Source organism: Marmota marmota, unplaced genomic scaffold, assembly GCF_001458135.2.
Source record: "Marmota marmota marmota unplaced genomic scaffold, marMar, whole genome shotgun sequence".
NCBI lineage: Eukaryota > Metazoa > Chordata > Mammalia > Rodentia > Sciuridae > Marmota > Marmota marmota.
In genome coordinates, this window is record NW_026000153.1 from 20,262,790 (window position 1) to 20,274,938 (window position 12,149).

At 41.9% G+C, this 12,149-nt stretch overlaps 1 protein-coding gene across 10 annotated transcripts in view; it reads left to right on the forward strand.

The window, feature by feature from the left end:
- The window catches only part of Ccm2 (CCM2 scaffold protein), a 63,563-nt gene that overhangs the window by 3,559 nt on the left and 47,855 nt on the right, over positions 1-12,149 (forward strand). Inside the window, exons 1-2 of one of the 10 annotated variants that reach the window (XM_048786568.1) lie at positions 43-190; positions 2,080-2,217. The exons of 2 other annotated variants lie outside the window; for them this stretch is intronic. In XM_048786568.1, coding sequence (XP_048642525.1) covers positions 2,184-2,217 — 34 coding nt within the window. In that variant the 5' untranslated portion in view covers positions 43-190; positions 2,080-2,183. Of the gene's footprint in view, positions 1-6; positions 191-2,079; positions 2,218-12,149 lie in introns of those variants that run through there. 7 more of the 10 variants (XM_048786571.1, XM_015490289.2, XM_015490290.2 and 4 more) reach the window with 7 other exon arrangements.

Below are 12,149 nucleotides of genomic sequence, written 5' to 3' on the forward strand. Positions count from 1 at the left end.
TTCCTCCGGCCCGGAAGTGCGGGTGCGGGGCGCGGCCCGGGCGGAGACTGCGGGCTGGCGGGCGGCGCCGGGAGCGCGGGGGTGGCGGTCCCGGGGCGAGCATGTAGCGGCCGCTGGTGGCGGGCTCCCGGGGCGGGCCGCGGGGGCCGCACGCGGCGACATGGAAGAGGAGGGCAAGAAGGGCAAGAAGGTGAGCGTTCACCAGCGCGTCCCCCACGGGGATCGGTGGGCGCGGCTCGGGTCCTGGGGGCCGAGAAGGGTGGGGGGTCCCTCGGGGCTGGGCGGGAGTGGCCGGCGGTGAAGTCCGGGCGACCGGGGCGGGGCAGGGCAGGGTAGGGACCGGACTAACGAACCCTGGGCAGTGATCAGGTGGGCCAGCGTTCTCGAGCAGTAAACGCCGCACCTTTCCCGGGGTCCCGTTTGCGACTCGCCCTAACCCTGGGCAGACGGCCTGAGGGTGGGCCTCCCCCCGGCGTAGGGGCTGGGGCCGCAAAGGAAGTGGGCCCAGCGAGGGGACAGAAGTGTCCAGGGCTGGAACTCGGGCCAGTGGGCTGTGCGGTTAACGTGGAGACTTTTACTGCCCACTTGGCTTCGTCTTCGGATGTCCGGTAAAAGCGAAGATGGGGCTCAATTACTAGCTGAATGTCTGTTGTACCTAATATCATTGAGTGATTTTAGTGACGTTATATTTGGCGTGGGATTTAGGACATAGTTCAAGAGGCTCTTTAGTTTATGTAGTTTAAAAATGTGGCTTTAATTACAGGCTTGAGTAGTTGATAAAGAACATTTTAAGGAGACTGGAAAAACGATGTGGGATAAACCACCATTAAAGTGGAAAATGGGTTTTAATAAAATGTATCCTTTTCAAATAAATGCCTTATAATCTTCATGTCTTGCCTATCATTTTCATTTTGATAAATGTGTGTTTTCACTTTTATGGACAAGTTTAAAACAGATCCTGATGTCCTATGTTACTGCCTGGCATTCTGCAGTGTCCTTTAATTGACCGTATACTCATCACTTTGTTTTTAGAGGTGCCCCATTTTTAAAAAGTCTTTATTTGAAATGGATGTAGGCAGTGGCCTTTAGGGAGCCCTGTGGTGCTGCATCTTCACTTTCTCATTGTTTTATGTTAGGGACGTGTGTGTGTGTGTGTCTAATTTAGATGCAATATCAATTACAGTTATCTGCAAAAGTTGTTTAAGGTTGGAAAATACCTTGAAATAGTGATTTGGCCTGCAAGTGTTAGACTACAGAAAAGCAGGAGCAGCATAAAAGGATTTAGCCAGAAAAGAGAGGTGTTAACCCAGTGACTGCCTAGATAGATACCAGGATGTCCAGTGTGGATGTTGCTCTTTGCTGGAACTGAACCAGCTATCCTGTGGAATGACAGCAGTTGGTTGAACATGCTGGGGGACCTGACTGTCAGTTACCTCTTTAATGTGCACCACTTACAGGGGCACCTGGCCCACCTACTGTGTCTGTGACAGGCAAGGATGGTTCTGTTTCCTTTGGAGCCTCTACCAGTTTGGGTGGAAACATTAAACCTTCAGCAAGATTGAGAGAGACAGAAGCAGTAAGGTATTCCTGAACTTTTGGAATGGGAATGGAAAACTATCAAGAATTTTACAGTTGAAAAACCTTAGGCATAGACAGGGTTAGTGATTAATTTTATTGCCTCTATTAGAGGGGATAATCATTTGTTAATGTTACCCAAGTCAGGAGTTGTATGTTTTCTCTCTGTTCTGACACTTTTTGTAGGCAGGTGAGACATTGAGGTTTGGGGCATTGATTCCTATCCAGGCCATGACTTAACACAGTTTACCAGATGTTCTCTACTAATCTCAAGCTGGCAGAACCTTCCTTTTCTACTGCTTCATTCAATGTGAGGTCATTACAACTTATGAACTTAAGAACTTAAATCAGAAATAAAACCTGTTTTAATTTGTTTTTCACAATTTAAATTTAATTAGTTTTACTTAATGTTTGGATGCTTTAAGTTCTTTTTTTAAGTTAGTTCATTCAAAAAAAAATGCAGATTTAAACTTTTAAAAATGTGGATTGGCGGGCTTTTTCCAGGTCTCAGATACTTGTCTTGATGTCTTGTCAAGCAGTGATAGAGGCTTGCTCTACCATGCCCATTCTTCTTGGGACACAGGAATCAGTGAGCTGCCAGAGAACTGATGGACCAAGTGGATTTCATGGAAGTGGCCCCAGGTATAGCCCTGCCTTTCCTCAAGCTATTCCTGCACATGTGGTCATGGTAACTGTATACCACCAGCCAGTTATAGTTCATTCAATAAACATTTGTTGATCCCTGTTTTGTCCTATGAAGCCCCTGGGTGATGAGGATGTACAAGAGGAGACCTGGAGGAGCTTTTGGGGAGTTGGATCAGTTTTGGGTGCATATGGAAGAATGAGTGGATTGGCAGAGAAACACACTGGGTGCTAAAGTTGTAGGGGCCCTGAAGTTGAAGTGACCACTTGGAAGCTACTCTCCTATTTTGCTGTCTGCAGAGTGACTAGTACTTTTCATACTGAAATTCCCAATAATGGGGCTTGGAACATAAGGCCCGTATTTACACAATGAAGTCAAGTCTGCATTGTGGTACTGTACTATCAACATGTGATTCTTTTTTGCAAAAAAAACTTAGGTGTATACTTGAGTTGAGATGTGTGTGTTTCTATATTCAATTCAGATGAGGCTCACAGCCCCCCAAAATTGCCATTTGGCCTTAACCCTATTGCTAGTCCTAGCTTCTGCTGCCTCTGGCCTTAGGACTCACCACCCAATGGCCATGATTTCTAACTGAACAAAATTAGATATTTTTGTGTTGATTGAATTTATTTCTCTTGTTTAAATTTAAAAAGAGTTTCCTTAGAAATGCAAGACTGGGGGTCTGGGAATATAGCTCAGTTGGTAGAGTATTGCCTCGCATGCACAAGGCCTTGGGTTCAATCCTTGGCACCACCATTAAAAAAAAAAAAAAGTAGAATTGTAGGACTGGCTAGTAAATGATGATAGGGGATTATTGCTCATTTGGTTGGGTGTGATTTTTGCATTTTTTTATTAATATATTTTAATTAGGCATATATGACAACAGAATACATTTTGATTCATTGTACACAATTGCAGCACAACTTTTCTCTGGTTGTACAAGATGTGGGATGTGTTGTTGCACCGTATGTGCACTCATACATGTACCTAGGATAATGATGGCCATCTCATTCCACCATCTTTCTTGCCCCCATACACCATCCCCTCATCTCTTCCCCTTTGCCCAAAGTTTGTATTATGCTTTATTAAGTTCTGATTTGACAGACATACTGAGGTGTTTTTTTTTTAAAAAAGAGAATTTTTTAATATTTATTTTTTAGTTTTTGGTGGACACAACATCTTTATTTTATTTTTTTATGTGGTGCTGAAGATTGAACCCAGCGCCCCGTGCATGCCAGGCAAATGCACTACCGCTTGAGCCATATCCCCAGCCCGAGGTTTTTGTAGGTGAGGTAATAATTACTTTTTGAATTTGCTTCATTTAAACCAGAATTTAAAAAGAGGGAATAGCCACATGCTTTGTGTCTTAGTCTGTTTTGGGTTTCTATAACAATATTGGTACTGGGTAATTTCATAAAGAATAGATTTCTGACAGTTCTAGAGTCTGGGAGGTAGGTCCAAGAGCAAGGGGTTGGTATTTGGTGAGGACCTTCCTTTTGTTGTTTTGTTTGGTACCAGGGATTGAACCCAGGGGTGCTTAACCACTGAGTCACATCCCCAGTCCTTTTAAAATTTTTTTTGAGACAGGATCTCACTAAGTTGCTTAGGGCCTCGCTAAATTCAGTTACTGAGGCTACTTTGAATTTGAGATCTTCCTGCCTCATCCTCCCCAGTGCTGGGATTATAGGTGTATGCCACCACGTCCAGCTGGTGAGGACTTTCTTGCTTCATTGTCCCTTGGTGGCAGGCAGAAGGCAAGAGGGTGAGAGCCCAAGAGGAGGAAAAACTCACTTTTTTTTTTTGTCTGGGGGATAGAACCCAGGACCTTGTTCATGCTAAGTAATTACTCTACTGCTTAGCTACTCCCCCAGCCTGAACTCACTCATCTTTTGATTTTGGTGCTGGAGATGGAACACAGGACCTCACACATGCTAAGTACATACTCTACTGCTGAGCTACTCCCTCAGCCTGAACTTGATGACCACTCCTCCTCCCACCCAGTGCTGGGCATTGAACCCTTCCATGTGCTAGACAAGTGCTATACTACTGAGCTACACAGTTAGCCCCTGAATTTACTTTTCAGCATCCCGAATTGCTGGGATTACAGGTGTGCGCCACTGCACCCAGCTTATGGTAACTGCATTTTTGTCAGCAGTGCCCCTTCTTTGTCACTTGATAGTATAATTAAACAGCTAAGATTAAATCTCATAAATCTGTCAGCATTTTACTCATCTTACTTGAGTGCCTATGGCACACTTAGTATTGTGAGAAGAAGGTTAGTAACATTGCACTTTGAAAGGCTAGCCACTTAGTCCTAAAATTAGAGATCATGAGAGAACAGATGCTACGGTGTTTTAGGAAAGACATGGAATAAGCATCAGCCAGTTCCAGGTGGGGACCAGGGAATGAAGTTCAGAAGCAAAGAAGGGGTGGAGACAGCCTTTAAGTACTGAGATTGGGGGAGTTTTGGTGTTGGGTCCATGTGCACTTGTTGCCACTGGAGGTGTCTGGCATCCACCTATTCACTCTTTTATCTATCAGATGAGTGTTGGTGCCAGGTAGAGACACTGGGGAAACCAACATGCATGGGACCAGCCTGCCGCCTCAGAGCACGAAGCTGAGCCAAGAATAGATGGAAGAAGCAGACTTTGATATAAGTGATCAGGAAAACTTTTTTGGTACCAGGGATTGAACCCCGGGATGCTTAACCACTGAGCCACATCCCATTTTTTATTTTTATTTAGAGACAGGATCTTGCTGAGGCTAGCTTTGAACTTGTGATGGTCCTACCTCAGCCTCCCGAGCCCCTGGGATTACAGGTGTGTGTCACCATGCCCAGCAAGGAAAACTTTTTTTTTTTTTTTTTTTTTAATGAAACCTTCCAGTACAAATGAAGGCCCCATGCCCAACTAGTAACAGTGTGGATGTGTGTATAGTCTGTTTTATGTACACTTTCTCCTCATCCCTGCTCTCTGCCTGTATGGGCTAAAGCTTCAACCTCCAGGACCTCAGGAGATAACTGTATTTGGAGAGGGGGACTTATCTTTAAAGATGTGCTTACATTTAAATGAGGTCATGAGAATGGGCCCTGATCCAATCTGACTGGTATCATTTTAAGAAGTGGTGATCAATACATATACATACACAGAAGGACAGTCATGTGAGGACATAGAAGATGCCATCTGCAAGCCAAAGAGAGGCTTCAAGAGAAACCACCTCTGCCTATAGCTTGATCTTGGGATTCTAGTCTTTAGGCCTGTGAGAATAAGTTTCTGTGACTCTGTGACTGAAGTCCTGGGTTTGTGGTACTTCATCCTGACAGCTCTAGCAGGTTTTATTGTTTATTGTTGTTGTTTTTGGTACTGGGGATTGAACCCAGGGGCACTTTACCACTGAGCAACATTTTCCACATTTGCTTTTTATAAAAAGTTTTATTTTGAGGCAAGGTCTTGCTAAGTTGCTGAGGCTGGTCTTGAACTTTTGATCTTCCTGCCTCAGCCTCTTAAGTATCTGGGATTACAGGTGTGTACCACCACACCCAATCCTAGAAAGTTTTGAGGCAAACTCTTGAGATCACTTTGTAAATAGGAATGTCCTGGGCAGGTTTGGAGGACTAGGTCTGGGTTGTTGCCCTAGATAAGGCCATACCACATTCCATGTGGACCATAAATTGCAGCTTACTCTTTGTGGTCAGGAAAGCTCGTAGGGCATTTTGGGTCTAGGCACTGTGAAGGACAGGCTTTGTCTTCAGGGATCTATGGTGGAGGAGTGGGCCCAGCTGTGTCTTCTGAACAGACACCACATCATTGTCATGAAGGTGGATCTATGTCAGTGTACTTTCTACTGCTTGACTTTCTTATCCCTCAGATTGAGAGAAACAGCATTTCTTCAAATGATAATGCAAATGCAGGGAGTATGCATTTGGATTTGTCAGTTGAACCAATAGATATTTGGTTATACTGTTTTTTTGGTGTTGAGGATTGAACCCAGGATCTCATGCATGCTAGGCAAATGCTCTACCACTGAGCTACACCCCCAGCACAGATTTTTCTTTTTAATTTAAATTTAAATTACTTTTTTTTTTTTTTTTTTGGTATAAGCAGGAAACTTTTTCCTAGCAGTGAGCCAAAAATGTGACACTTTTTCTTTTTTCCTCCCAAGTGTGCTTGGTTGGTAACAGTTTTCTGCTTGGATTGTACTAAGAATTAGGGCGTTTGATGGCAGGCATTAGATTTGTGCAATGAAAATAATCCTGTTTAATAAGCACAATAGGAAGTTGGAATTTGGCTTTGGTTTGCAGCTTAAGGTGGTATAATCTTGTAACCCAGGAAGGTGTAAATAATAGTTGAATTCTAAAAGTGAGCAAACTAGTCGGCCTAAGCCTGTGGTGTTACTGTTTTATTCTTTCTTTTCTCTCTCTCTCTCTTTTTTTTGTGGTACTGGGGATTTAACTCAGTGACACTTTACCAGTTAGCTACACCCTCGGCCCTTTTTTATTTTGAGACAGTCTTGTTAAGTTGCCCTAGCTGGCTTTGAACTTACCATCCTCATGCCTCAGCCCTCAAAGTAGATAGAATAACATGTGCAACACTGTGACCAACATCGTTGGTACTGGCTTTTTAGGTGTGTCTCTTTTAGGGTTTAGAATATTCATGCATAAAATCATAGAATGCCATAAATTAAACGTTATGTCCTTTCTTTCTTATACAATGTAAGAACCTATAAGTAGTATCATTCTGTTTATACTCTATTCTGTTCTTTGTGAAATTTCTGACGTTTATTTTACTTCCGAAAACATTATAAATCCAACAGTACATTGTTATTTTTATTTAAATGATTGACTTTTGAAATATATATATTTGGTACTGGAGATTGAACCCAAGGACACTCAACCACTATCACCAGCCTTTTTTGTATTTTATTCAGAGACAGGGTTCTCACTGAGTTGAGTTCTCACTGAGTTGTTCTAGGCTGGCTTTGAACTTGTGATCCTCCTGCCTCAGCCTCCTGAGCCACTGGGATTACAGGCATGCACCACTGTGCCTGGCTGAAATATTTTATGGTACATTAAGTATTTTATGTAAATAAAAGTTCCATAGTACACCAAGCCTCCCAATATGGCTGGGGATGTGGCATAGTGGTTGAGTCCCCTGAGTTCAATCCTCAGTACCAAAAAAAAAAAAAAAAAATCTTTTTAAAAGTTTTTAAATTTTGAGAAAGAGTTTTGTTAAATTGTTTAGGGCTCAGCCTCCTGAGTTGCTGGGATTACAGGCATGTGCCACTGTGCTCAGCATGGTTCCACTTGTTATTGAAGCTCTGCTTGTTATTTAATGGGCTTTTTGTTTTTGTTTTTTTGGCAGTGCTAGGGATGGAATCCAGGGTCTTGCACCTGCTAGGCCAACTCTCACTGAGCTAAATCCCTCTGCAGGTTATTTAAGTGTTTTGTCAGTGTAATTCCATTTAGGTTATATGCATTGCTCTGTCTTCATGTTCTTTCTTTTCCTTTTTCGGGGGTGGGGTGGGGTAGGGTGGGGGTGGGGGTTGGGAGTCAGTGGGTATTAGGAATTTAACCAAGGGGCAGTTTACCACTGAGCTATATCTCCATCCCTTGTTTATTTATTTAATTTATTTAATTTTGAGACAGGATCTCACTAAGTTTCTTAGGGTCTTGCTAAATTGCTGAATTTAGCCTTGAACTTGTGATCCTCCTGCCTCAGCCTCCGAAGCTGCCGGGATTACAGGTGTGTTGCAATTGTGCCTGGCTCACTGGTTCTTTTTTATGTTATATGTAATTAGTCAATCTCAATTGTGAATTCAAAACTTGACAAATTTATTTATCATTCTTAGATTTATATTTAATTCTTCTTTTTGTGTTTTCTTGTGGTACTGAGGATTGAACCAGGAATGTTATACCTCTGAACTAGACCTCTGTCCCTTTTTATTTTATTTTGAGACAGGGTCTTACTGTGTTGCCTGTGGTGGCCTTGAACTTGGGATCCTTCTGCCTCATCTTCCCAAGTTGCTAAGATTATAGGTGTGTACCGCCTGTTGTAATACCACACTTTCTGTGTGTATGTTTTTAAAGTTTCCACATCTCTCTTGAAATTCCTTGTGTCTTCTATCTTTTTTTATAGACCTTTTTCCCCCCCAGAGATGGAATCTTATTGTGTTGTCTAGGTTGCCCTCAAACTCCTGGCCTCAAGCAATCCTTTATTCAGTCTCACAAGTAGTTGGCACTATAGGTGAGTGCCCTCATGCTGACTTTCTATAGTTTCTTTAACAAATTTATCAAAATTATTTTTAAAGTTCTTGTCACATAATTTCAGCATCTGGGACATTTGTGAATCTCTTGCTGACTCATTTTTTTTTCTCTTGAATTTGGGCCAGATTTTTGTGTTTCTTCATATAACAGCTTTTTCGGGGGTGCGGGGAGCTGGCACAAGGGGTTGAACCCAAGGATGCTTGGTACTACTGAGCCACATCCCCAACCCTTATTTTTTATTTTTATTTTTTTTGTGGTGTTGGGGATCCAACCCAGGGCCTTATGCATGTAAGGCAAGCACTCTACCAACTGAGCTATATCCCCAGCCCTTATTTTTTGAGACAGGGTTTCGCTAATTTGCTTAGAGCTTTGCAAAGTTGCTGAGGCTGGCTATGAATCTGTGATCCTTCTGCCTCAGCCTCCTGAGCCTCTGGGATTACAGACATGCACCACCATGCCCAGCTGTAGTGATTTTTTTTTACTATGTGTTGGACATTGTGGATGATAGATTTTAAGGATTCTGACTTCTGAATAGTGTTGAATTAATTAAATTAGTGGTGGGCTGTTTTGTTGTTTGGAGGTATGGTTTTATAGTGCTTTGTTACATCAGCTTTTTTGTTGTTGTTGTTCTGGGGATTGAACCCAGGACCTGGAGTATAGTAGGCCAGTGCTTAACCACTGAGGTATATCCCCAGCATACTCCCTCCCCCTCCTATTTTTAGTGATGCTAGGGATGGAATCCAGCATGGAAACTCCTTGCTCCCCACTTTTTATTTTTATTTTTGTGATAAGGTCTTACTGTGTTACTCAGGCTGGCCTGGAACTAGCAGTCCTCCCTTAGCCTCCCAAATAGCTGGAATGACAGGTGTGTACTACCATGCCTGGCTTAATACATCAGTTTTGATAGTTGATATATTTTTCTTAGGGTAAATCTCTTAGTCCTTGATGTACTTTTTTAGTTCAGTGACTCTTTTGGAGTTTCAGATGGACAGTTTGAGGTATTTATCAAGTCCGTCTGATTTGGCAGGATATGAACTCAACTCTGTCTACCCTGTTGGTGGGTGCAGCTAAAATCTCTGCTCAGCTTTATCAGCCTCCAAGCTCTTATGTTCTTTCTGGACTCTTTGGTATCCCACCCCTATTTGAACAGTTCGAAGTTTAGCCAAAGATTTGAGGGGAGCTTTATATTCAAACTGGGACCTCCTCTTTCTGTGGTTCTCTCCTTTCCTAGATTTCTTGCTTTTTGAGCAGTCTCCAATCCTCCCTTAATCCCTCAGGACAATAAAATTGCAGCTGTTTTGTTTGTTTGTTTAAAATTCCCTGAACCTCTTGACCAGGGAGCACCTTCATAGGTGAAACAGTGTAAAGGGTCTTGCTCAAGGATATTTTCTTCTTTCAAGGGTCAAGTTTTCTTTTTAATTTTATCTCCAGTGCTTTCAGAAGGTTGTTTCCATATTTCATCTAGGATCTGTAATATCACTCTGTAAGAAGGTTATTCTGATACAGCCTACTCCTCTATTATAGGAATAGGGACCTCTTTTGGTTATTTTTCTTGATGGTATATTTGGGAGAGCTTTCTTTTTTTTTTTTTTTAATTATTTTTAGTTGTAAATGGACACAATACTTTTATTTATTTTTATGCGATGCCGAGGATTGAACCCAGTGCCTCACACATGCTAGGCAAGCACTCTGACACTGAGCTACAGCCCCAACCCCGTTTATCTGTGGATTACTATAATTTATTTAAATTGCAGCTGTTTTATGAACTTTTAGGTAGTCATTTTGCTCTAACAAATAATGAAGCAATTAACTTTCTACCAGACTTTTCTGTGTGTGTAGTGTATCTATAAGGCTAATTCCCCAAAATGCAATTGTTGGGAAAGCGTGTGTTTGCAATTTTAGAGATATTAACAAATTGTTGTCTGTTATAGGACTGATTTTTTTTTTCAACACCTTTATTTTTATGTGGTGCTGAGACTAGAACCCAGTGCCTCACACATGCTAGGCAAGTGCTTTACCACTGATCACAACCCTGGCCCCTGATTTTTATTAAAAGCAATTTATATTGAGTGTGTGTTTTTTTTCCTTCACATATCTTTGCCTGTGGAGCACATTACCAAACCTTTAAATGTTTCCCAACATGATGGGTGAAATGGTTTTTACTAAAATTTTTGAATATTTTCCAAAGTGGACTTAAAAATTATTTTTTTTGTACAAAAGAATACATCTATATCTCAGAAGAATAGCAAAATATATTCAATGAAAAAATCTTACCCACTAGAAACAAGTATTATTAAGAGCCTTTTAAGGCTGGGGATGTGGCTCAAGCGGTAGCGTGCTCGCCTGGCATGCGTGCGGCCCCGGTTCAATCCTCAGCACCACATATAAACAAAGATGTTGTGTCCGCCAAAAATTAAAAAATAAATATTAAAAATTCTCTCTCTCTCTCTCTCTCTCTCTCTCCTCTCTCTTTAAAAAAAATAGCCTTTTAGATTGTGTTCATGTGTTTGCATATATGATCTTTTTGTGTGTATGTGTGCATAGTACTGAGAATTGAACCCAGGGGTTCTCTAAAACTGAGCTATATCCCCAACCCCCTTTTTTTTTTTATTTTGAGACAGGGTCTCACTAGGTTACCCAGGCTGGACTTGAACCCTCTGACCTTCCTGTGTCAACCTAGGGGTAGCTGGGATTTTATTAAGTGTGTACCATTGCTCCTGGCTGCATATATGACCTCCTTACTTGGGTATCATTGGTTACAAAGGCTTGCTTAGTACCCACTGCTTGAAGAATTTTTGGGGGGAGCTGTTGCTGCCTTCTTGGATCTCCTCACTGTCTTGGGCTCTTAGTGCCCATGAGACTGAGAGCACTAAGTGCTGTGTCAGAGGGAAATGGGTCATGTAGGCTTATGCGGTGCACTTAGGCATCTTTTTTTGTTCCATAGGTCATTACAAGCTTTGGGTTGCAGAATGGGTGAGCTGAGGGTTGAGGAGCAGGGGGAGGAAACTGAGGAGGAAGAGCAGTAGAGGAGGGAAAGGAAAGAAGGAAGGGTGGTTTCTCCTTTGGTCATCATGCATAGTGGTTATGCAGGTCACTGAAGATCACCAGCTGAAGCCACATCTTTGGGCAGTTTTTTAAACTGTAGGTCATGGCTCATTAGTAGGGCTGGAAATCAACCATGTAGGTAAAAAGATATGGGTAGAGGACTGGAGAGTGTTGGTCTGTGCTGTCTGGTGTTCAGAATTGGGCCACATTGTATGTTTCATGTGGGGATTGTGATTTTTTTTTTTTTTAAACAAATTTTTTCCCATAGAGTTTCTAATAAATTGCTTTTTTTTTTTTCCCAAAAGAGATAAAAGAACTTGTGGGCTCTTAATCATGTAGTTTATATAATGGGATCTTCTTTAAGATTTTCTTTTATTGGCATGTTATACAACTGTCATTATCACTGGGATTTCTTTTCTCTGCCTCCTGGGTTGGAATAAGTACCCTTTTTTGTCTCTTATATCCTTTTTCTTTGGGAATATACCATCTAGTGAATTTTTCTCTCTTCCTTTTTTTTTTTTTTTAGTTTTTTTTAGTAATGGGGATTGAATTCAGAGGCACTCAACCACTGAGCCACATCCCACTTTAAATTCATTGGGATTGTCCTCACTGAGTTGTTAGTGC